General features: G+C 44.0%; 1 protein-coding gene across 1 annotated transcript; it reads right to left on the reverse strand.

The window, feature by feature from the left end:
• Positions 1-10,032: 10,032 nt before the first annotated feature.
• LOC147352751 (histone H2B type 1-H-like) lies at positions 10,033-10,410 on the reverse strand. The gene has a single exon (XM_086360880.1). It carries the CDS (start codon positions 10,408-10,410, stop codon positions 10,033-10,035), a length of 378 nt encoding a protein of 125 aa, XP_086217006.1.
• Between the last annotated feature and the right edge of the window lie 11,837 nt (positions 10,411-22,247).

Here is a 22,247-nt window from a genome sequence, read left to right on the forward strand (position 1 = left end):
TATCTGACAAGCATTTTAAAGCAGACAGGATTATCACATTTGAGATGAAAGAAAGGATAGAAAGACTCAGCAAGGAAATAGAAAGTCCCAGCAAAGGAATAGAAGATGCAAAGAAAAACCAAAAGGAAATTTTCTCGTGTTTATTTTTGTTTCTTTAAAAAAATTTTTTTGTTGAAGTATAATTGATTTACAATATTGTGCCAATCTCTGCTGTACAGCAAAGTGACTCAGTTATACATCAATGCAGTTCAGTCGCTCAGTCGTGTCCGACTCTTTGTGACCCCATGAATCGCAGCACGCCAGGCCTCCCTGTCCATCACCAACTCCCGGAGTTCACCCAGACTCACGTCCATCGAGTCAGTGATGCCATCCAACCATCTCATCCTCTGTCATCCCCTTTTCCTCCTGCCCCCAATCCCTCCCAGCATCAGAGTCTTTTCCAACGAGTCAACTCTTCTCATGAGGTGGCCAAAGTACTGGAGTTTCAGCTTTAGCATCATTCCTTCCAGAGAAATCCCAGGGCTGATCTCCTTCAGAATGGACTGGTTGGATCTCCTTGCAGTCCAAGGGACTCTCAAGAGTCTTCTCCAACACCACAGTTCAAAAGCATCAATTCTTCGGCGCTCAGCCTTCTTCACAGTCCAACTCTCACATCCATACATGACCACAGGAAAAACCATAGCCTTGACTAGACGGACCTTTGTTGGCAAAGTAATGTCTCTGCTTTTGAATATCCTATCTAGGTTGGTCATAACTTTCCTTCCAAGGAGTAAGCGTCTTTTAATTTCATGGCTTCAGTCACCATCTGCAATGATTTTGGAGCCCAAAAAGATAAAGTCTGACACTGTTTCCACTGTTTACCCAGCTATTTCCCATGAAGTGATGGGACCGGATGCCATGATCTTCGTTTTCTGAATGTTGAGCTTTAAGCCAACTTTTTCACTCTCCACTTTCACTTTCATCAAGAGGCTTTTAAGTTCCTCTTCACTTTCTGCCATAAGGGTGGTGTCATCTGCATATCTGAGGTTGTTGATATTTCTCCTGGCAATCTTGATTCCAGCTTGTGTTTCTTCCAGTCCAGCGTTTCTCATGATGTACTCTGCATATAAGTTAAATAAGCAGGGTGACAATATACAGCCTTGACGTATTCCTTTTCCTATTTGGAACCAGTCTGTTGTTCCATGTCCAGTTCTAACTGTTGCTTCCTGACCTGCATACAGATTTCTCAAGAGGCAGGTCAGGTGGTCTGGTATTCCCATCTCTTTCAGAATTTTCCACAGTGTATTGTGATTCACACACTCAAAGGCTTTGGCACAGTCAATAAAAGAAATAGATGTTTTTCTGGAACTCTCTTGCTTTTTCCATGATCCAGCGGATGTTGGCAATTTGATCTCTGGTTCTTCTGCCTTTTCTAAAACCAGCTTGAACATCAGGAAGTTCACGGTTCATGTATTGCTGAAGCCTGGCTTGGAGAATTTTGAGCATTACTTTACTAGCATGTGAGATGAGTGCAATTGTGCAGTAGTTTGAGCATTCTTTGGCACTGCCTTTCTTTGGGATGGGAATGAAAACTGACCTTTTCCAGTTCTGTGGACACTGCTGAGTTTTCCAAATTTGCTGGCATATGGCGTGCAGCACTTTCACAGCATCATCTTTCAGGATTTTAAAGAGCTCAACTGGAATTCCATCACCTCCACCAGCTTTGTTCGTAGTGATGCTTTCTAAGGCCCACTTGACTTCACATTCCAGGATATCTGGCTCTAGGTGAGTGATCACACCATCGTGATTATCTGGGTCATGAAGATCTTTTTTGTACAGTTTTCTGTTTATTCTTACCACCTCTTCTTAATATCTTCTGCTTCTGTTAGGTCCATACCATTTCTGTCCTTTATTGAGCCCATCTTTGCATGAAATGTTCCCTTGGTATCTCTAATTTTCTTGAAGAGATCTCTAGTCTTTCCCATTCTATTGTTTTCCTCTATTTCTTTGCATTGACCGCTGAGGAAGGCTTTCTTATCTCTTCTTGCTATTCTTTGGAACTCTGCATTCAGATGCTTATATCTTTCCTTTTCTCCTTTGCTTTTCATTTCTCTTCTTTTCACAGCTATTTGTAAGGCCTCCCCAGACAGCCATTTTGCTTTTTTGCATTTCTTTTCCATGGGAATGGTCTTGATCCCTGCCTTCTGTACAATGTCACGAACCTCATTCCGTAGTTCATCAGGCACTCTATCTATCAGACCTAGTCACTTAAATCTATTTCTCACTTCCACTGTATAATCATAAGGGATTTGATTTAGGTCATACCTGAATGGTCTAGTGGTTTTCCCTACTTTCTTCAATTTAAGTCTGAATTTGGATTACCTTAGCTTTGCAGTATTTTCTGATGTCTGGGAGAGTTATGCCTCCTGCTTTGTTTTCCCCCCGGCTACCCCAGGATTGCTTTGGTAATTCTGGGTCTTTTATGGTTTCATATAAATATTTGGATTATTTGTTCTAGTTCTGTGAAAATTATCATAGATGTTTTGTTAGGGATCACATTCACTCTGTAGATTGCTTTGGGCAGTAGTGCCATTTTAACAGTGTTAGTTCTTCCAATCCAAGAGCATGGGATATCTTTCAGTTTCTTTGAATCCTCTTTAATTTTCTTTACTGTTTTATAGGTCTCAGCACATAAATCTCTCACCTCCTTGGTCAGGTTTACTCCTAGGATTTTGTTTCTTGGTGTTATTTTTAAAAGGTATTAATTTTTAACATTCCCTTTCTGATATTTCACTGTTACTATAAAGAAATGCAACCAATTTTTTGAATGTTAATCTTGTATCCTCCTACTTTGCTGGATTCGTTTATTAGATATAGTAGGTTTTGTGTGGAGTTCTTGGGGTTTTCTATATATAGTATCATGTCAACTGCATATAGTGACAATTTTACTTCTCTTCCAATTTGGATACATTTCTTGCTTTTTCTTCTCTGATTGCTATGACTAGGACTTCCAATACCATGTTGAATAGAAGTGGTGAGAGTGGACATTCTAGTCTTGTTCCAGATTTTAGCAGGAAGGTTTTTAGCTTTTCATAGTTGAGTAATATACCAGTTGTGGGTTTATCATAAATAGTTTTTATTATGTTGAGATATGTTCCCTCTAGTCCCACTTTGGTAAGAGGTGTTTTTTTTGTTTTTGTTTGTTTTGTTTTTATTGTGAATGGATGTTGAATTTAGTCAAATGCTTTTTCTGCATCTATTGAGATGATCATGTGGTTTTTGACTTTTGTTAATGTGGTGTGTGACACTGATTGATTTGCAAATGTTGAACCACCCTTGTGGATTTGGGATGAATTCCACTTGTTCATAGTATATGATCTTTTTTGTGACTTGTTGGATTTGATTTGCTAGTATTTTGTTGAGAATTTTTACATCTATATTCATCAAAGATATTAACCTATAATTTTCTTTTTTTTTGGTGGTATCTTTGTTCTAGTTTTGGTATCAGTTTGATGGTGGCTTCACAGACTGTCTTTGAGAGTATTCCCTCCTCTTCAGTCTTTTGGAAAAGTTTGAGAAGAATTGGTGTAAGTTCTTTTTTGTTTGTTTGGTAGAATTGGCCTGTGAAACCACCTGGTCTGGACTTTTGTTAGGAGTTTAAAAAAAAATTATTATTATTACAGATTCACTTTCACTTCTAGGGACTGGTCTGTTCAAATCATCTGTTTCTTCTTGATTCAGTTTTGGTGGGCTTTTTGTTTCTAAAAAGTTGTCCATTTGCTCTAGGTTGTCACTAAAAGGAAATTTTAGAACTGAAAAACACAATTAGCAAAATAAGAAGCTCAGTGGAAGGATTCCACAGCAGAATGGAGGTCACAGAGGAAATAATCAGTGGATTAAAAGAACAATATAAAGTACCCAATCTGAACTGAGGGGAAAAAAAAAAAAGGGCCACAAAGATCTGCTGGACTATAATAAAGAGTTCTAACATTTAAGCCATTAGAGTCCTAGAAAGAGAGACTGGAAAAGTACCCAAAGAAATCATGGCTGAAAAATGCCTCAAGTTTTCAGACTGGAGTCCTGAGGAGTGTCCTAAGGGGTATAACACACTAAGAGGTAGGTATGTTGCAGGAAAGGGGACCCCTTCCAGAGCCCGAAAGTGGGCTTTAACACTCGGAAATGAATTATCCAAGGAGACACTTGGGCTGACAAAGCGAGAGATTTTATTAGGAAGGAGTGCCTTGGTGGAGAGCAGCAGGGTAAGGGAATCCAGGAGAACAGCTCTGCCACGTGGTTCGCAGTCTCGGATTTTATGGTGGTGGGATTAGTTTCCAGGTTGTCTCTGACCAATCATTCTGACTCAGAGCCCTTCCTGGTGGTGCACGCATTGCTCAGCCAAGATGGATGCCAGCAAGGAGGATTTTTTGACCTTTCCTGATCTCTTCTGGTTGGTGGTGGCTTGTTAGCTCCATGTTCTTTACCAGGATCTTTTGTCCTAAAACAACTCATGCAAACGGTTACTATGGTGCCTGACCAGGGTGGGCGGTTTCAGTCAGTGTTCTTCCCCTAAAAGGATGCGTGCTTTTAAGAAAATTCAGTTCATCTCCCTTTTTCACTGGGACACCTTCCTAAATACAATTCCCTGACAATGAGCCTGTGCACTGTTTTCTTTCTCCCCACAGAAAAGTATCTTTCTCCCTCCTGACCCCATCTACATAGCCTTACGGCACATACTATATTTGTTTTCTTTTTTCACCATCTAATATTAAACGTAGATTAACTTTAGGAAAACATGTAGTGGATTCTGCTGTAAATCAAGCACATAACAGCATTGATACGTGAAAGTAATGCCTGAATTTGAGAAAACAGCTTCACTGTGTTGGGAGTAACTCTTCTTTCTGAGATGTTGATATACTATTCCAAGTCTATCAAATGAATGTTTCAGTTCAGTTCAGTTCAGTCACTCAGTCCTGTCCGACTCTTTGCGACCCCATGAATCGCAGCACGCCAGGCTTCCCTGTCCATCACCAGCTCCCGGAGTTCACTCAAACTCACGTCCATCGAGTTGGTGATGCCATCCAGCCATCTCATGCTCTGTCGTCCCCTTCTCCTCATGCCCCCAATCCCTCCCAGCATCAAAGTCTTTTCCAATGAATCAACTCTTCGCAGGAGGTGGCCAAAGTATTGGAGTTTCAGCTTTAGCATCAGTCCTTCCAAAGAACACCCAGGACTGATCTCCTTTAGAATGGACTGGTTGGATCTCTTTGCAGTCCAAGGGACTCTCAAGAGTCTTCTCCAACACCACAGGTCAAAAGCATCAGTTCTTCGGCACTCAGCTTTCTTCACAGTACAACTCTCACATCCATACATGACCACTGGAAAAACCATAGCCTTGACTAGACAGACCTTTGTTGGCAAAGTAATGTCTCTGCTTTTGAATATCCTATCTAGGTTGGTCATAACTTTCCTTCCAAGGAGTAAGCGTCTTTTAATTTCATGGCTGCAGTCACCATCTGCAGTGATTTTGGAGCCCAAAAAGATTAAGTTTGACACTGTTTCCACTGTTTCCCCATCTATTTCCCATGAAGTGATGGGAAAGGTCAGTTTTCATTCCAATCCCAAAGAAAGGAAATGCCAAAGAATGCTCAAACTACCACACAATTGCACTCATCTCACATGCTAGTAAAGTAATGCTCAAAATTCTCCAAGCCAGGCTTCAGCAATATGTAAACCGTGAACTTCCAGATGTTCAAGCTGGTTTTAGAAAAGGCAGAAGAACCAGAGATCAAATTGCCAACATCTGCTGGATCATGGAAAAAGCAAGAGAGTTCCAGAAAAACATCTATTTCTGCTTTATTGAGTATGCCAAAGCCTTTGACTGTGTGGATCACAATAAACTGTGGAAAATTCTGAAAGAAATGGGAATACCAGACCACCTGACCTGCCTCTTGAGAAATCTGTATGCAGGTCAGGAAGCAACAGTTAGAACTGGACATGGAACAACAGACTGGTTCCAAATAGGAAAAGGAGTATGTCAAGGCTGTATATTGTCACCCTGCTTATTTAACTTCTATGCAGAATACATCATGAGAAACGCTGGGCTGGAAGAAGCACAAGCTGGAATCAAGATTGCCAGGAGAAATATCAACAACCTCAGATATGCAGATGACACCACCCTTATGGCAGAAAGTGAAGAGGAACTAAAAGCCTCTTGATGAAAGTGAAAGAGGAGAGTGGAAAAATCGGCTTAAAGCTCAACCTTCAGAAAACGAAGATCATGGCATCTGGTCCCATCACTTCATGGGAAATAGATGGGGAAACAGTGCAATGTTTATAAACATAATTGGAATGCAGTGTTTCTATACAATTTGAAATTATAAGTGCTTAGTTGCTCAGTCATGTCCAACTCTTTGCGATCCTATGAACTGTAGCCCATCAGGCTCCTCTGTCCATGGGATTTTTCAGGCAAGAATAATGGAGTGGGTAGTCATCCCCTTCTCCAGGGGATCCTTCTGACCCAGGGATGGAACCTAGGTCGTCTCCTGCATTGCAGGTAGATTCTTTACCATCTGAGCCACCAGGGAAGCCCCAGAGAGATGATAAATTTTGTTTGGCTACTCAAGTCTTCTTTTGCTTAATATATTGAAGTACATTTCGTTGAAAAAAGTGGAAAAAATATCTAGAGCATGTATTTTTACACAATTTATAGCAAAAAATATTCAGAAGTAAAATGCATATCCATATATAAGATTAAATTACTAACAAACCTATATATAATATTTCAGAATCATTTATCTCTCTCTTCACCTGTCATCAATACACGGGTCTTTGATCATATCTTTATTTTTATGGAATTGTCATTTTTACCCTTCATCTTAACTCCATAGACCAGGTACTCTCTAAATGCAAGAGCAAGTGGTATAATAATCACTCAACTCTTAGTAGTGCCTTCCCAGATGTTGAGAAAGCGAGCAATTCTAATGACTGGGTAAACACTTTCTTTGCAAGTCAGGTAATTCCCAATTCTGTGTTCTTAACGTTATTTAACCTAACTGAATTGTTGACTGATGGAGTCCAGTTCAGTCGCTCAGTCGTGTCTGACTCTAAGTAACCCTATGGACGGCAGCACGCCAGGCTTCCCTGTCCATCACTAACTCCTGGAGCTTGCTCAAACTCATGTCCATTGAGTCACTGATGCCATCCAACCATCTCATCCTCTGTTGTCCTCTTCTTCTCCTGCCTTCAATCTTTCCCAGCATCAGGGTCCTTTCCAGTGAGTCAGTACTTCACATCAGGTGGCCAAAGTGTTGGAGTTTCAGTTTCAGCATCAGTCCTTCCAAAGAAATCCCAGGGCTGATCTCCTTCAGAATGGACTGATTGGATCTCCTTGCAGTCCAAGGGACTCTCAAGAGTCTTCTCCAACACCACAGTTCAAAAGCATCAATTCTTTTGTGCTCAGCTTTCTTTATGATCCAACTCTCACATCCATACGTGACTACTGGAAAAACCATAGCTTTGACTAGACGGACCTTTGTTGCCAAAGTAATGTCTCTGCATTTTATTTAATATGCTGTCTAGGTTGGTCATAGCTTTTCTTCCAAGGAACAAGTGTCTTTTAATTTCATGGCTCCAGTCATCATGTGCAGTGATTTTGGAGCTCAAGAAAATAACGTCTGTCACTGTTTCCACTGTTTCCCCATCTGTTTGCCATGAAGTGATGGGACCAGATGCCATGATCTTAGTTTTCTGAATGTTGAGTTTTAAGCCAGCTTTTTCACTCCCCTCTTTCACCTTCATCAAGAGGTTTTTCAGTTCCTCTTCACTTTCTGCCATTAGGGTGATGTCATCTACATATCTGAGTTTATTGATATTTCTCCTGGCAATCTTGATTTCAGCTTCAGCTTCATCCAGCCTGGTATTTCACATGATGTATTCTGCATATGAGTTAAATAAGGAGGGTGACAATATACAGCCTTGGCGAACTCCTTTCCCAATTTGGAAACAGTTTGTTGCTCCATGTCCAGTTCTAACTGTTGCTTTTTGATCTGCACACAGATTTCTCAGGAGGCAGGTAAGGTGGTCTGATATTCCCATCTCTTTAAGAATTTTCCACAGTTTGTTGTGATCTACGCAGTCACAGGCTTTGGTGGAATCAATAAAGCACAAGTAGATGTTTTTCTGGAATTTTCTTGCTTTTTCAATGATCCAGTGGATGTCAGCAATTTGATCTCTGATTCCTCTGCCTTTTCTAAATCCAGTTTGAACATCTGAAAGTTCATGGTTCACCTACTGTTGAAGCCTGGCTTGGAAAATTTTGAGTATTACTTTGCTAGTGTGTGAGATAAGTACAATTGTGCGGTAGTTTGAACATTCTTTGGTATTTGCTTCCTTTGGGACTAGAATGAAAAGGGCCTTTTTCAGTCCTGTGGCCACTGCTGAGTTTTCCAAATTTGCTGGCACACTGAGTGCAGCATTTTAACAACATCATCATTTAGGATTTGAAATAGCTCAACTGGAATTCCATTGCCTCCTCTAGCCTTGTTCATAGTGATGCTTCCTAAGGCCCACTTGACTTTGCCTTCCAGGATGTCTGGCTCTAGGTGAGTGATCACACCATCGTGGTTATCTGGGTCATGAAAATCTTTTTTGTATAGTTCTGTGTATTTTTGCCACTTCTTTTTTTAATATCTTCTGGTTCTGTTAGGTCCATACTGTTTCTGTCCTTTATCGAGCCCATCTTTGCATGAAATGTTCACTTGGTATCTCTAGTTTTCTTGAAGAGATCTCTAGTGTTTCCCATTCTATTGTTTTCCTCTATTTCTTTGCATTGATCACCGAGGAATGCTTTCTTACCTCTCCTTGCTATTCTTTGGATCTCTGAATTCAAATGAGTATATCTTTCCTTTTCTCCTTTGCCTTTCACTTCTCTTTTTTTCTCAGCTATTTGTAAGGCCTTCTCAGTCAACCATTTTGCCTTTTTGCATGTCTTTTTCTTGGGGACAGTCTTGATCACTGCCTCCTGTACAAGGTCATGAACCTCTGTCTGTAATTCTTCAGGCACTCTATCAGATCTAATTCCTTGAATCTGTCACTTCCAGTGTATAACTGTCAGGCGAGTGTATGCTCCTCGGTTTTGTCTCATCACAACAAAGATTTGGAGTGACGGACGTTAAAGCCCTCGGCGCGTCACAGCTCTCAGGTCTTGGACAGATGGTTTTACAGCTCTCAGACAAATCAGAGTTACAGCTCCATGTTACAGCTCTATTTTATTTAGAAAATAACAGGAGAATCCATTCTCGAGGCGTGAGGACATGCGGACCCAAAGACGTGAAGAGAAGAGAGTGGGAGATCATGCTAGCACGCGGGAGAGAGAGCCCTGGCCGTTTGGCCCTTCCTTTTATATATTTTTTCCTCCCCTTGGCTGGCCAGGAGTGCTGTTTGTTCTACCTGAGGTCCTCACTCTGGTCCTCGGACCTTCCTTTGACCTTTCTTTGTTCTATTTTTGTGGGCTTTTCCCTTCCTTGTCTTTTAGCGACTGCCATTCTGGACTCCTGTTTCCTATTCTAACTACCTAGCATTCCCCCCTCAAGAGATGGGAGGCACAATTCTTTGGGAATAGGGGTGTTGAGGTCTTTCTGCCTACTTCCTGCTGAACTGGGATGGCAAGTGGTATTGGGCCTCCCTTTCTTGCTAGTCTCAGACCTCAGAGTCCTTATAGCGGTGTCCATTTAAGGGTGAGTGATATTTTCCATGGTCAGCTGTAGTTTTATATCTTTGTTGAACTGGCACTGCATGTTGTAGCTTGTCGACCTGGGCAGAGACAAAACAGGTTAGACAATTGATAATACATGGAACAATCATAAGCAGCATCAATATGGTATAACAAGGACTAGTAGGGGCATTGAAAGTGAAAGTGAAGAGAACTCGCTCAGTCGTGTCCGACTCTTAGCGACTGCATGGACTACAGCCCTCCATTCATGGGATTTTCCAGGCAAGAGTACTGGAGTGGGGTGCCATTGCCTTCTCCGTTAACAGCGGCTAGGCATATTATATTTACTTGGAGCCGGTATACTTGGTGACAGCCTTAGTGCCCTGGGATACGGCGTGCTTGGCCAGCTCCCCAAGTAGCAGCAAGCGCACAGCGGTCTGGATCTCCCAGGACGTGATAGTTGAGCACTTGTAATGCGCCAGGCGCGATGCCTCACCAGCGTTGCGCTCGAAAATGTCGTTGACGAAGGAGTTCATGATTGCCATGGCCTTGGATGAGATGCCGGTGTCCGGATGGACTCGCTTCAGCACCTTGTACACATACACGGAGCAGCTCTCCTTCGGGCTGTGCTTGCGCTTCTTGCCGTCCTTCTTCTGGGCCTTGGTCACAGTTTTTTCAGAGCCCTTTTTAGGGGCAGGAGCAGACTTGGCCGGATCAGGCATGTCTATAATGACGACACCCAACAACACAGTAGGGGCATTAGCCAATTCCAAATTCCCATCTCCAGGATGGCTCAAGTCCCTCCTTGTTCAGGGATCAGAAGATTTATTTCCTGCCTGTTCTGGAGTACGGTCCCTACCAAGCTGTGTTGGCTCTTTAGAGCTGTCCTGAGAAATCTTATCCCCAGAAACTAGATTTTGGGGGTGTTCATTAGGCTGGCACTCATCTGTAGTCCTGAATAGGTATCTGAGATCTCCCAGGGGCTCACAGGTGTATTGATTTTGGGGGTGTTCATTAGAATGGCACTCATCTGTAGTCCTCAATAGGTATCTGAGATCTCCCAGGGGCTCACAGGTGTATTGAGTGTCCTCTTCTGTTTTCTTCCACGGCTTGACTCGTGAGTAGTGAATCCAGGAGTCACATTCTGGTACCTTAACTGCTGTGGGGGTAGAAAGTATTACAGGGTAGGGGCCCTTCCATGAGGGCTGGAGTTGAGCCTTTGGGGACCCATTTTTCCAGACTTTAATTAGGACTTGAGTCCCTGGAGCATATAGTGATGACTCCTTAGAATCTTTTGGGTCCTGGTTCATACCCCAAAAGCATATATCCTGTTGGAGTTGCCCAATGGCCATGGTATAAGACTGGAGCGTCTGAGCCTCTGGATCTAGGAAGAGGTCATTGACATAAACCAAAGGTTTCCCATATAGCATCTCATAAGGACCAAGACCAACCTGTTCCTTAGGGGCAATATGGGTGTGGAGGAGAGCTATTGGTAAAGCCTCCTTCCACCCCATGGAGGTCTCCTGGGTTATCTTTTTTATCGCTGATTTTAAGAATTGGTTGGCTCTTTCTACTTTTCCTGAAGACTGAGGCCTCCAGGCACAATGGAGATAATAAGTAATGCCCAATGCTTTAGAGACCCCTTGGTTGACCTTAGAAGTAAATGATGTCCCATTGTCACTTTGTAATGACCCGGGCAGACCAAGTCTTGGGATGATTTCATGGAGCAGTTTTTTTACCACCTCCTTAGCCTTCTCAGTTCAGGTGGGAAAGCCTTCAATGCATCCTGTGAATGTATCTATCATGACTAATAGGTATTTATACCCTTGAGAAACTGACATCTGGGTGAAGTCCATCTGCCAGTCCTCTCCTGGGTAGGTCTCACGTCGTTGGATGGGCTGGGCCAGCTGGGGTCTTCGAGCTCCTTGGGGGTTGTTTAATTGGCAAGTGGGACAAGAGGAGACCACCTGTCTTACAGTTGTTTGGAGGCCTGTTCCTCTGAAGGACCTTTCTAGTACTCTTTGGAGGGCCTTTTCTCCTAAATGAGTAGTGGCATGTAAGGACTTAACCAGCTTCCATTGGAGGGTCCCAGGCAGAAAAAGGAGTCCCTCCTTTTGCAACCACCCCATATGATCTTCTTGAAAGCCCTCACTCTTAGCTTTAAGAGTCTCACCTTCAGTATATGAAGGAGCTTTTGGCAAATTAGTCTGTGGAACTAGGGTGGCAATCCCTATTAGTTCATGGTTCTGTAATGCTGCTCCCCTAGCTGCCTGATCAGCTGCTTGGTTCCCTCGTGCCACTTCCGTGCTCCCTTTTTGGTGTCCTTTACAGTGGGAGACTGAAACCTCAGTGGGCAGATGGACTGCCTCCAAGAGTCGAAGGATCTGATCACCATATTTGATTGGGGACCCTCGGGTGGTCAAGCGGCCCCTTTCTTTTCAGATAGCCGCATGTGCATGTAGCACCAGAAAGGCATACTTGGAGTCAGTGTAAATGGCTATTCTTTTTCCTTTTCCCAGCTCTAAAGCTCGAGTCAGGGCTATGAGCTCAGCTAATTGGGCTGAAGTGCCTGGTGGCAGAGGCTTAGCCTCTATGGTCTCAAAATTGGAAACTACTGCATACCCAGCTCTTCTTTTCCCATCTAAGACAAAGCTGCTCCCATCAGTGTACCAGATTTCCTCAGGATTGTTCAGAGGATCTTCTGACAATCCCTCTCAGGGTTTTGTCCAGTGGTCCAAGGTTTCTAGGCAAGAGTGAAAGGGGACAGAGCCCTTGGGGGTAGGTAGGAGGGTGGCTGGGTTAAGAACCTCACAAGGGAATGTAGTGAGGCCTGGATTTTCCATCAGTACTACTTGATATCTGAGGATTCTTTGATCAGACATCCATAAATGGCTTCTCCCATTTAGGCATTGTTTCACTTGGTGGCTGGTAAAAATAGTTTGCCCCCAAAGGAGAGTTTTAAAGTATCTTTTACCATGATTGCAGTAGCCGCAAGATTTCGAAGGCAGTGGGGCCAGCCTCGGTTCATTGGATCGAGCCTCTTAGATAAGTAAACTACAGGCTGGGCCCAGACCCCACCTTTGAGTTAACACTCCCAAGGCTATTTTCCCTCTCTTTCATGGATGTAAAGTTGGAATGGGTCTGGCAACCTCAAGGCAGGTGCCTGAGTTCAGGCCTGTTTTAGTGTAGTCTCTGCCTTCTTTTGAGGAGTTCCCCACATCAGTGGGATCAAATCATCCCGTCCCTTTAAACTTTCATATCAGGGCTGGGCAATTGGGTATCCAGATTCTACAATACCCAGTTAGCCCCAGGAAAGCTTGCAATTGTTTTTGAGTCGTGGGGGAGGGCACCTGGAGGATTCCTTGTACCCGATCAGAGGACAGCCTCCTAGACCCGTGTGTAATCTGAACTCCCAGGTGAGAGTGACCTTTGTCTCAACCATCTGTGCCTTAGCACGGGAGACTTTATATCCCCTTTTTGCCAAAAGGTTTAGAACCTGAATTGCATGTTGTTGGGCATTTTTCTCATCTGGAGAGCAAATTAGTAGGTTATCTACGTCCAGATATAGGAGATCCCGGCTAAGGGCCTGTCCAAACAGGTGGGGGCTATCTCTGAACCCCTGAGGTAATACTGTCATCTGTTTGTGTTTTTCTCCTGGGGCCTCCCACTCAAAGGCAAAAAGATATTGGGATTCTTTAGCCAGTGGCATGCAAAAAAAAAAAAAAAAGCATCTTTGAGGTTCAAGACTGTAAACCACTTGGTACTGGGTGGAGTTTCTCCCAAGATTACATAGGGATTGGGTACTGTGGGATGGAGGGGAACTACAGCTTTGTTTATGATCTGGAAATCTTGAACCATTAACCATTAATAATTTTTCTTTACTTTTTCTTTACTGAGAGGATTGGGGTGTTACATGGTGAATTGGTGGGGACCAAAGCCTACAAGCAAGGAATTTATTTATTAAAGGCTGTAGTCCCTCCCGAGCCTCTCTTCTGAGATACTGTTTCCCGTTAGGAAACCGAGTGGGATCTTGGAGGACAGTGGTGACCAGTTCAGCTTGGTGGGCTCATCCAGGAATTCCCTGGTCCCACACCTGGGGGTTAATTTTGTCCTCCTATAGTTTTTGATCCCTCTCTATTAGAGAAGGTGTAATGGGTTCTTCAGTAGTAACCAGAAGCTATAGGGCTCTGGGGCTGAAAAGCTTCCCATCACAAGGGTGGTCCCCAGTTTAGTAAGTATGTCTCTTCCCAGTAAGGGAGTAGGGACACTCAGGGACCACCAGAAGCTGGTGGGAAAATATTTGTCCATCCCAGCAACAAAGAAGTGCTTGGGTCAATCTTTTAGTTGTTATTTTTCCTGTAGCACCCAAAATGGTACAGGTGTGGGAGGAGAAGGCTCCGGAGTAGGAGATCAAGACAGAGTAGGTAGCCCCCGTGTCAACCAAGAAATTCGGACCTACCTGCCACATCCAGTTGCACCCTTGGCTCCAGCCCCATGATGGTTATCTGTGACAGGCGGGCTGGCTGGAGCAGGCTGCTGCAGTCCTGTTGAACCATCGTGAGGGAAGGCTTGGCGCTTGACCTTGAGGCTCTTGGGTCCCAAGGGCAGAGTGCCACCCAATGTCCCAGTTGATGGCATTTGTAGCAAGCTGTTTTAGGAGACTTGTCATGGTTTGGACACTCTTTGGCTCAATGCCCTCCCTGTCTACAGATTAGGCATTTGCCTTGTGCCTTGTCCTTTAAGGACTCGGGGTTTGCCATAGGGCTCCCCTGGAGGGTGGCCAGCATCTGGGCATGCCTTGTCTCTTTCCTTTTCTCCCTTTCCTGGGCCTTGGCCTCCTTCTCCTGTTCTCTGTTATAAAAGGTATTGGTGGCTGTCTGGATCATCTCATCTAAAGAGGAAGCAGGGTCCGGCTGCTGTAGCTGTTGTAACTTAATTCTGATATCTGATGCACATTGGGACAGGAATTTGTCCTTTAAAATCACCTGTCCCTCGTAAGAGTCTAAGTCCAGATTGGTAAACTTTAGGAGGGCCTCTTTTAGCCTTTCCAGAAAGGCAATGGGGTTCTCGTTGGGCTCCTGAGTTATTGCTGAGACTAGGCACAGTCCCATAAGTAATAGGCTTCCTTCTATTTCCACGGGTGGACTTCCTTAGGGGTGAGTCTTCCTGAAGCTTATCCTACCCAGTACTGTTGCAACCTGAGAGCCAGGCGTCCCCGGGTCAGGGCGCAGATCTCCAGGCAGGCTGAGGCGTGACAGCCTCCTAAAGATGGAATCCCCAAGCAGGTTGAGGCGTGACAACCTTTTGAGGACCAGATCCCTAGGCAGGTCAAGGCAGGTTGACCTCCTGGGACCCTCGGACTGGAGTTGGGCATCCCCAAGGTCTCCAGCATGACCAGTGCTGGGTAGGATTAAGAGGTTGTAATCTTAACTCATTGCTGGTTTGTCCACTGTGGATGGGAATAGATATCATGATGTAAAGCAATCCAAGCTTGTGCCCTAAGGCTGGGAAACGGTGAAACAGTCATAAGCCTTGTCCTCTTACTGCTCTAAGGGATTGCAAGTCATTGATTTCTTCCCCTAGTCCTTCGTAAGAGCAGGTTAGGGTGTCTCCACTGGTAAACGTTTCATTGTCATAGACCCACTTTAGGTAATAACAGAGGTAATGACCAAGGAGTGGGTTATCTGGCATTAAGGTATGTTAATAATAGTCTCCGTGGAGCCTAAAAGGGCCCAGGGTCCTGATTGTAGGAATTAGTAATTGGCTTAAGAACAAATTGTTAAGAGGCAACAGACCAAATGTTCCATAAAAGTGGAGTGGAGATTTGATCCAGGGGTATGTAACTTTAGGAGAAGGGTGGTAAGGGTTTGGGCCCAAACAGCCTGCAGGGCTAACTCCCAAAGTGGCAAACATTATCCCTGGAAGCCCAACTGATGGACTTCTAGCCAGCATTGTATGCCTGTCGCCCGCCCTAGTGGGTTCACTGGGAGATGGGAGATGCTGTACATGTTGTAGGAAACATAGAAGATGAAGGCTTGACTATCTAGAGGGATTGGATATTATACAGTATTTCCCTCCCAAGGGCCATCTATTTTCTGGTTGTCCCTCAAGAAAATTGTAGAGGCAACATTGTGGGCCCGGATGGGGCTGAGGAAAAGAGCATGAAACAGGAGGGAAGGGGGCAGAGCACAACCTTTGACAGAATGACATAGCACAAGGGCATAACATAAACCGATTAAAATCAGTTGGGTCCAGGATGACAAGTCAAATTCAAGTAAACCTTAACCCTCAATCTATAAGCCAAAAGACACACCCAGAAGTGGCAGGACAGCTCTAGTTCAGTTGAGTTCAGTTCAGTCGCTCAGTCGTGTCTGACTCTTTGCCACCCCATGAATCACAGCATGCCAGGCCTCCCTGTCCATCACCAACTCCTGGAGTTCACTCAGACTCACGTCCATCGAGTCGGTGATGCCATCCAGCCATCTCATCCTCTTTCGTCCCCTTCTCCTCCTGCCCCCAATCCCTCCCAGCATCAGAGTCTTTTCCAATGAGTCATCTCTTCGCATGAGGTGGCCAAAGTACTGGAGCTTCAGCTTCCGCATCATTCCCTCCAAAGAAATCCCAGGGCTGATCTCCTTCAGAATGGACTGGTTGGATCTCCTTGCAGTCCAAGGGACTCTCAAGAGTCTTCTCCAACACCACAGTTCAAAAGCATCAATTCTTCGGTGCTCAGCCTCCTTCACAGTCCAACTCTCACATCATTACATGACCACAGGAAAAACCATAGTCTTGACTAGACGGACCTTTGTTGGCAAAGTAATGTCTCTGCTTTTCAATATGCTATCTAGCTTGGTCATAACTTTCCTTCCAAGGAGTAAGCATCTTTTAATTTCATGGCTGCAGTCACCATCTGCAGTGATTTTGGAGCCCCCAAAAATAAAGTCTGACACTGTTTCACTGTTTCCCCATCTATTTCCCATGAAGTGATGGGACCGGATGCCATTCGTTTTCTGAATGTTGAGCTTTAAGGCAAATTTTTCACTCTCCTCTTTCACTTTCATCAAGAGGCTTTTTAGTTCCTCTTCACTTTCTGCCATAAGGGTGGTGTCATCTGCATATCTGAGGTTGTTGATATTTCTCCTGGCAATCTTGATTCCAGCTTGTGTTTCTTCCAGTCCAGTGTTTCTCATGATGTACTCTGCGTATAAGTTAAATAAGCAGGGTGACAATATACAGCCTTGACATACTCCTTTTCCTATTTGGAACCAGTCTGTTGTTTGGAACTCTGCATTCAGATGTTTATATCTTTCTTTTTCTCCTTTGCTTTTTGCTTCTCTTCTTTTCACAGCTATTTGTAAGGCCTCCCCAGACAGCCATTTTGCTTTTTTGCATTTCTTTTCCATGGGGATGGTCTTGATCCCTGTCTCCTGTACAATGTCACGAACCTCATTCTATAGTTCATCAGGCACTGTCAAAAGATGGAGGAGTGGGTGGTTCCCCAGTGGTTGGGATGAGCCTCCCCCTCATCAGCATAGGAATTCACCCCGAAGGCAAAACCTAGCCAGGCTGCATTCCTTGGCCGGAGCCCTTGCCCTCAGCAATGGCCCAGACCCTGAAGAGTGCAAGGGCTCCTCTTTTTGTGTTTCTTTTCTCCCCTCCTGGGCCTGCCCTATGTAAATTGGGCTAGCCAGGAGTCCTGTTTGTTCTACCTGATGTCCTCACTCCGATCCTCAGACCTTCCTTTGACCTTCCTTTGCTCTATTTTCTCAGGCTTTTCTCTTCCTTGTCTTTTAGCCACCGCCATTTTGGACTCCCGTTTCTTATTCTAACTACCTAACATAGTCATAAGGGATTTGACTTAAGTTATACCTGAATATAATGGTCATCTGAATTAAATTTGCCTATTCCAGTCTATTTTAGTCCACTGATTCCTAAAATGTCAATGTTTGCTCTTGCCATCTCCTGTTTGACCACTTCTAATTTGCCTTGGGCGCGGGCAGCTGCGACGGCGCACAAGTGCGGCCGAGAGTAGCTACCCCACGTCCGAGGTCAGGGGCAGAAGCCAGGAGGACCCCAGCCCCAAGGGGCGGTGGCCAAGGGGAGCTACCTCCCGCCTGAAGTCAGGGCAGCGGCCGAGAGGAGCTACCCCACGTCCAAAGAGCGGTGGCTGTGTGGGTGCAGGAGGGCCGAGAGGAGCTACTCCACGTTCAAGGTCAGGAGGGGCAGCGGTGAGGAGATACCCCTCGTCCAAGGTAAGGAGCAGCGGCTGCGCTTTGCTGGAGCAGCTGTGAAGAGATAACCCACGTCCAGGGTAAGAGAAACCCAAGTAAGACGGTAAGTGTTTCAAGACGGCATCAGAGGGCAGACACACTGAAACCATACTCACAGAAAACTAGTCAATCTAATCACACTAGGACCACAGCCTTGTCTGACTCAGTGAAACTAAGCCATGCCCGTGGGGCAACCCAAGATGGGCAGGTCTTGGTGGAGAGATCCGACAGAATGTGGTCCACTGGAGAAGGGAATGGCAAACCACTTCAGTATTCTTGCGTTGAGAATCCCATGAACAGTATGAAAAGGCAAAATGATAGGATACTGAAAGAGAAACTCCCCAGGTCAGTAGGTGCCCAATATGCTATTGGAGATCAGTGGAGAAATAACTCCAGAAAGAATGAAGGGATGGAGCCAAAGCAAAAACAATACCCAGTTGTGGATGTGACTGGTGATAGAAGCAAGGTCCAATGCTGTAAAGAGCAATATTACATAGGAACCTGGAATGTCAGGTCCATGAATCAAGGCAAATTGGAAGTGGCCAAACAAGAGATGGCAAGAGTGAATGTCGACATTCTAGGAATCAGCGAACTGAAATGGACTGGAATGGGTGAATTTAACTCAGATGACCATTATATCTACTACTGCGGGCAGGGATCCCTCAGAAGAAATGGAGTAGCCATCATGGTCAACAAAAGAGTCAAATGCAGTACTTGGATGCAATATAAAAAATGACAGAATGATCTCTGTTCGTTTCCAAGGCAAACCATTCAATATCATAGTAATCCAAGTCTATGCCCCAACCAGTAACGCTGAAGAAGCTGAAGTTGAACGGTTCTATGAAGACCTACAAGACTTTTAGAACTAACACCCAAAAAAGATGTCCTTTTCATTATAGGGGACTGGAATGCAAAAGTAGGAAGTCAAGAAACACCCGGAGTAACAGGCAAATTTGGCCTTGGAATATGGAATGAAGCAGGGCAAAGGCTAATAGAGTTTTGCCAAGAGAACATACTGGTCATAGCAAACACCCTCTTCCAACAACACAAGAGAAGACTCTACACATGGACATTACCAGACGGTCAACACCAAAATCAGATTGATTATATTCTTTGCAGCCAAAGATGGAGAAGCTCTATACAGTCAGCAAAAACAAGACCGGGAGCTGACTGTGGCTCAGATCATGAGCTCCTTATTGCCAAATTCAGACTTAAATTGAAGAAAGTAGGGAAAACCACTAGACCACTCAGGTATGACCTAAATCAAATCACTTATGATTATACAGTGGAAGTGAGAAACAGATTTAAGGGACTAGGTCTGATAGATAGAGTGCCTGATGAATTATGGACTGAGGTTCGTGACATTGTACAGGAGACAGGGATCAAGACCATCCCCATGGAAAGAAATGCAAAAAAGCAAAATGGCTGTATGGCTGTATGGGGAGGCTTTACAAATAGCTATGAAAAGAAGAGAAGCGAAAAGGAAAGGAGAAAAGGAAAGATATAAGCATCTGAATGCAGAGTTCCAAAGAATAGCAAGAAGAGATAAGAAAGCCTTCCTCAGTGATCAATGCAAAGAAATAGAGGAAAACAACAGAATGGGAAAGACTAGAGATCTCTTCAAGAAAATTAGAGATACGAAGGGAACATTTCATGCAAAGATGGCACAGTGAAGGACAAAAATGGTATGGACCTAACAGGAGCAGAAGATGTTAAGAAGAAGTGGCAAGAATACACAGAAGTTCTTCATGAGTAAGATAATCACGATGGTATGATCACTCACCTAGAGCCAGACATCCTGGAATGTGAAGTCAAGTAGGCCTTAGAAAGTATCACTAGGAACAAAGCTAATGGAGGTGATGGAATTCCAGTTGAGCTATTTCAAATCCTGAAAGATGATGCTGTGAAAGTGCTGCACTTAATATGCCAGCAAATTTGGAAAACTCAGCAATGGCCACAGAACTGGAAAAGGTCAGTTTTCATTCCAATCCCAAAGAAAGGAAATGCCAAAGAATGCTCAAACTACCGCACAATTGCACTCATCTCACATAGTAGTAAAGTAATGCTCAAAATTCTCCAAGCCAGGCTTCAGCAATACATGAACCGTGAACTTCCAGATGTTCAAGCTGGTTTTAGAAAAGGCAGAGGAACCAGAGACCAAATTGCCAACATCCGCTGGATCATGGAAAAAGCAAGAGAGTTCCAGAAAAACATCTATTTCTGCTTTATTGACTATGCCAAAGCCTTTGACTGTGTGGATCACAATAAACTGTGGACAATTCTGAAAGAGATGGGAATACCAGACCACCTGACCTGCCTCTTGAGAAACCTGTATGCAGGTCAGGAAGCAACAGTTAGAACTGGACATGGAACAACAGACTGGTTCCAAATAGGAAAAGGAGTACGTCAAGGTTGTGTATTGTCACCCTGCTTATTTAACTTCTATGCAGAGTACATCATGAGAAATGCTGGGCTGGAAGAAGCACAAGCTGGAATCAAGATTGCCAGGAGAAATATCAATAACCTCAGATATACAGATGACACCACCCTTATGGCAGAAAGTGAAGAGGAACTTAAAAGCCTCTTGATGAAAGTGAAAGAGGAGAGTGAAAAATTTGCCTTAAAGCTCAACATTCAGAAAATGAAGATCATGGCATCCGGTCCCATCACTTCATGGGAAATAGATGGGGAAACAGTGGAAACAGTGTCAGACTTTATCTTTTTGGGCTCCAAAATCACTGCAGATGGTGATTGCAGCCATGAAATTAAAAGACGCTTACTCCTTGGAAGAAAAGTTATGTCCAACCTAGATAGGATATTGAAAAGCAGAGACATTACTTTGCCAACAAAGGTCCATTTAGTCAAGGCTATGGTTTTTCCAGTGGTCATGTACGGATGTGAGAGTTGGACGGTGAAGAAACCTGAGTGCCCAAGAATTGATGCATTTGAACTGTGGTGTTGGAGAACTCTTGAGAGTCCCTTGGACTGCAAGGAGATCCAGTCAGTCCATCCTAAGGGAGATCAGTCCTGGCTGTTCATTGGAAGGACTGGTGCTGAAGCTGAAACTCCAGTACTTTGACCACCTCATGCAAAGAGTTGACTCATTGGAAAAGACTCTGATGCTGGGAGGGATTGGGGACAGGAGGAAAAGGGGACGACAGAGGATGAGAGGGCTGGATGGCATCACCGACTCGATGGACGTGAGTCTGAGTGAACTCCGGGAGATGGTGATGGACAGGAAGGCCTGGCGTGCTGCGATTCATGGGGTGGCAAAGAGTCGGACATGACTGAGTGACTGAACTGATTGAATTTGTCTTGATTCATGGACCTAAAATTCCAGGTTCCTGTGCAATACTGCTCTTTACAGCATTGGACTTTACTTCCATCACCAGTCACATCCACCAGTGGGTGTTGTTTTTGCTTTGGCTCTGTCTCTTCACTCTTTCTGGACTTATTTCTCCACTGATCTCCAGTAGCATATTGGGCACCTACCGACCTGGGTTGTTCATCTTTCAGTGTCCTATCTTTTTGCCTTTTCACACTGTTCATGGAGTTCTCCAAGCAAGAATACTGAAGTGTTTTTCTATTCCCTTCTCCAGTGGGCCACGTTTTGTCAGAATTCTCCACCATGACCCATCTGTCTTGGGTGGCCCTGCACACCATGGCTCATACTTTCATTGAGTTAGACAAGGCTGTGATCCATGTGATCAGTTTGATTAGTTTTCTGTGATTGTGGTTATCATTCTGTCTTACTTCTGATGGAGAGCTTATTGGAAGCTTCCTGATGGAAAAGGCTGACTGAGGGGAAACCTGGGTATTGTTCTGATGGGCAGGGCCATGCTCAGTAAATCTTTAATCCAACTTTCTGTTGATGGGCTAATGGAATACTGGAAATAGTTTTTAAAGAATGATTTGTAGTTGAGTTTAGCATGTACCTTGGAAGGAGTTTAAGGAATTGACTGATACTGCCAGTAACATAAGTCCCTCCATACTTATCTACTTACATAAGTCAGCAAGTTTTCTCAGGGATTGACATCTATAAAAACAAACCAAAAACATAGGTCCAAAATTGATGGCGAGCCCTGTCTTATTTAGTAATATTCATTCACAAAGATTCAGATTAAAAAAAAACACACACATGGCTGCATTTATTAATAGCTATATTGCCATGTCCATTTTATTTTTCCTGTTTAATAATTATGTGACAAAATGTGTGGTGTTTCATGCTATTTTGATCAACGATGTCCCACTAGAAATAATAACAACTCAATCCAGAACAGATTGTGTTA

Source organism: Bos grunniens, chromosome 19, assembly GCF_055505025.1.
Source record: "Bos grunniens cultivar Pamir isolate PY7600 chromosome 19, Bosgru_T2T1.0, whole genome shotgun sequence".
Lineage (NCBI taxonomy): Eukaryota > Metazoa > Chordata > Mammalia > Artiodactyla > Bovidae > Bos > Bos grunniens.

Excerpts from the sequence above, each read along its gene's own strand:
- LOC147352751 (XM_086360880.1), bottom strand. The coding sequence starts at position 10,410 with ATGCCTGATCCGGCCAAGTCTGCTCCTGCCCCTAAAAAGGGCTCTGAA.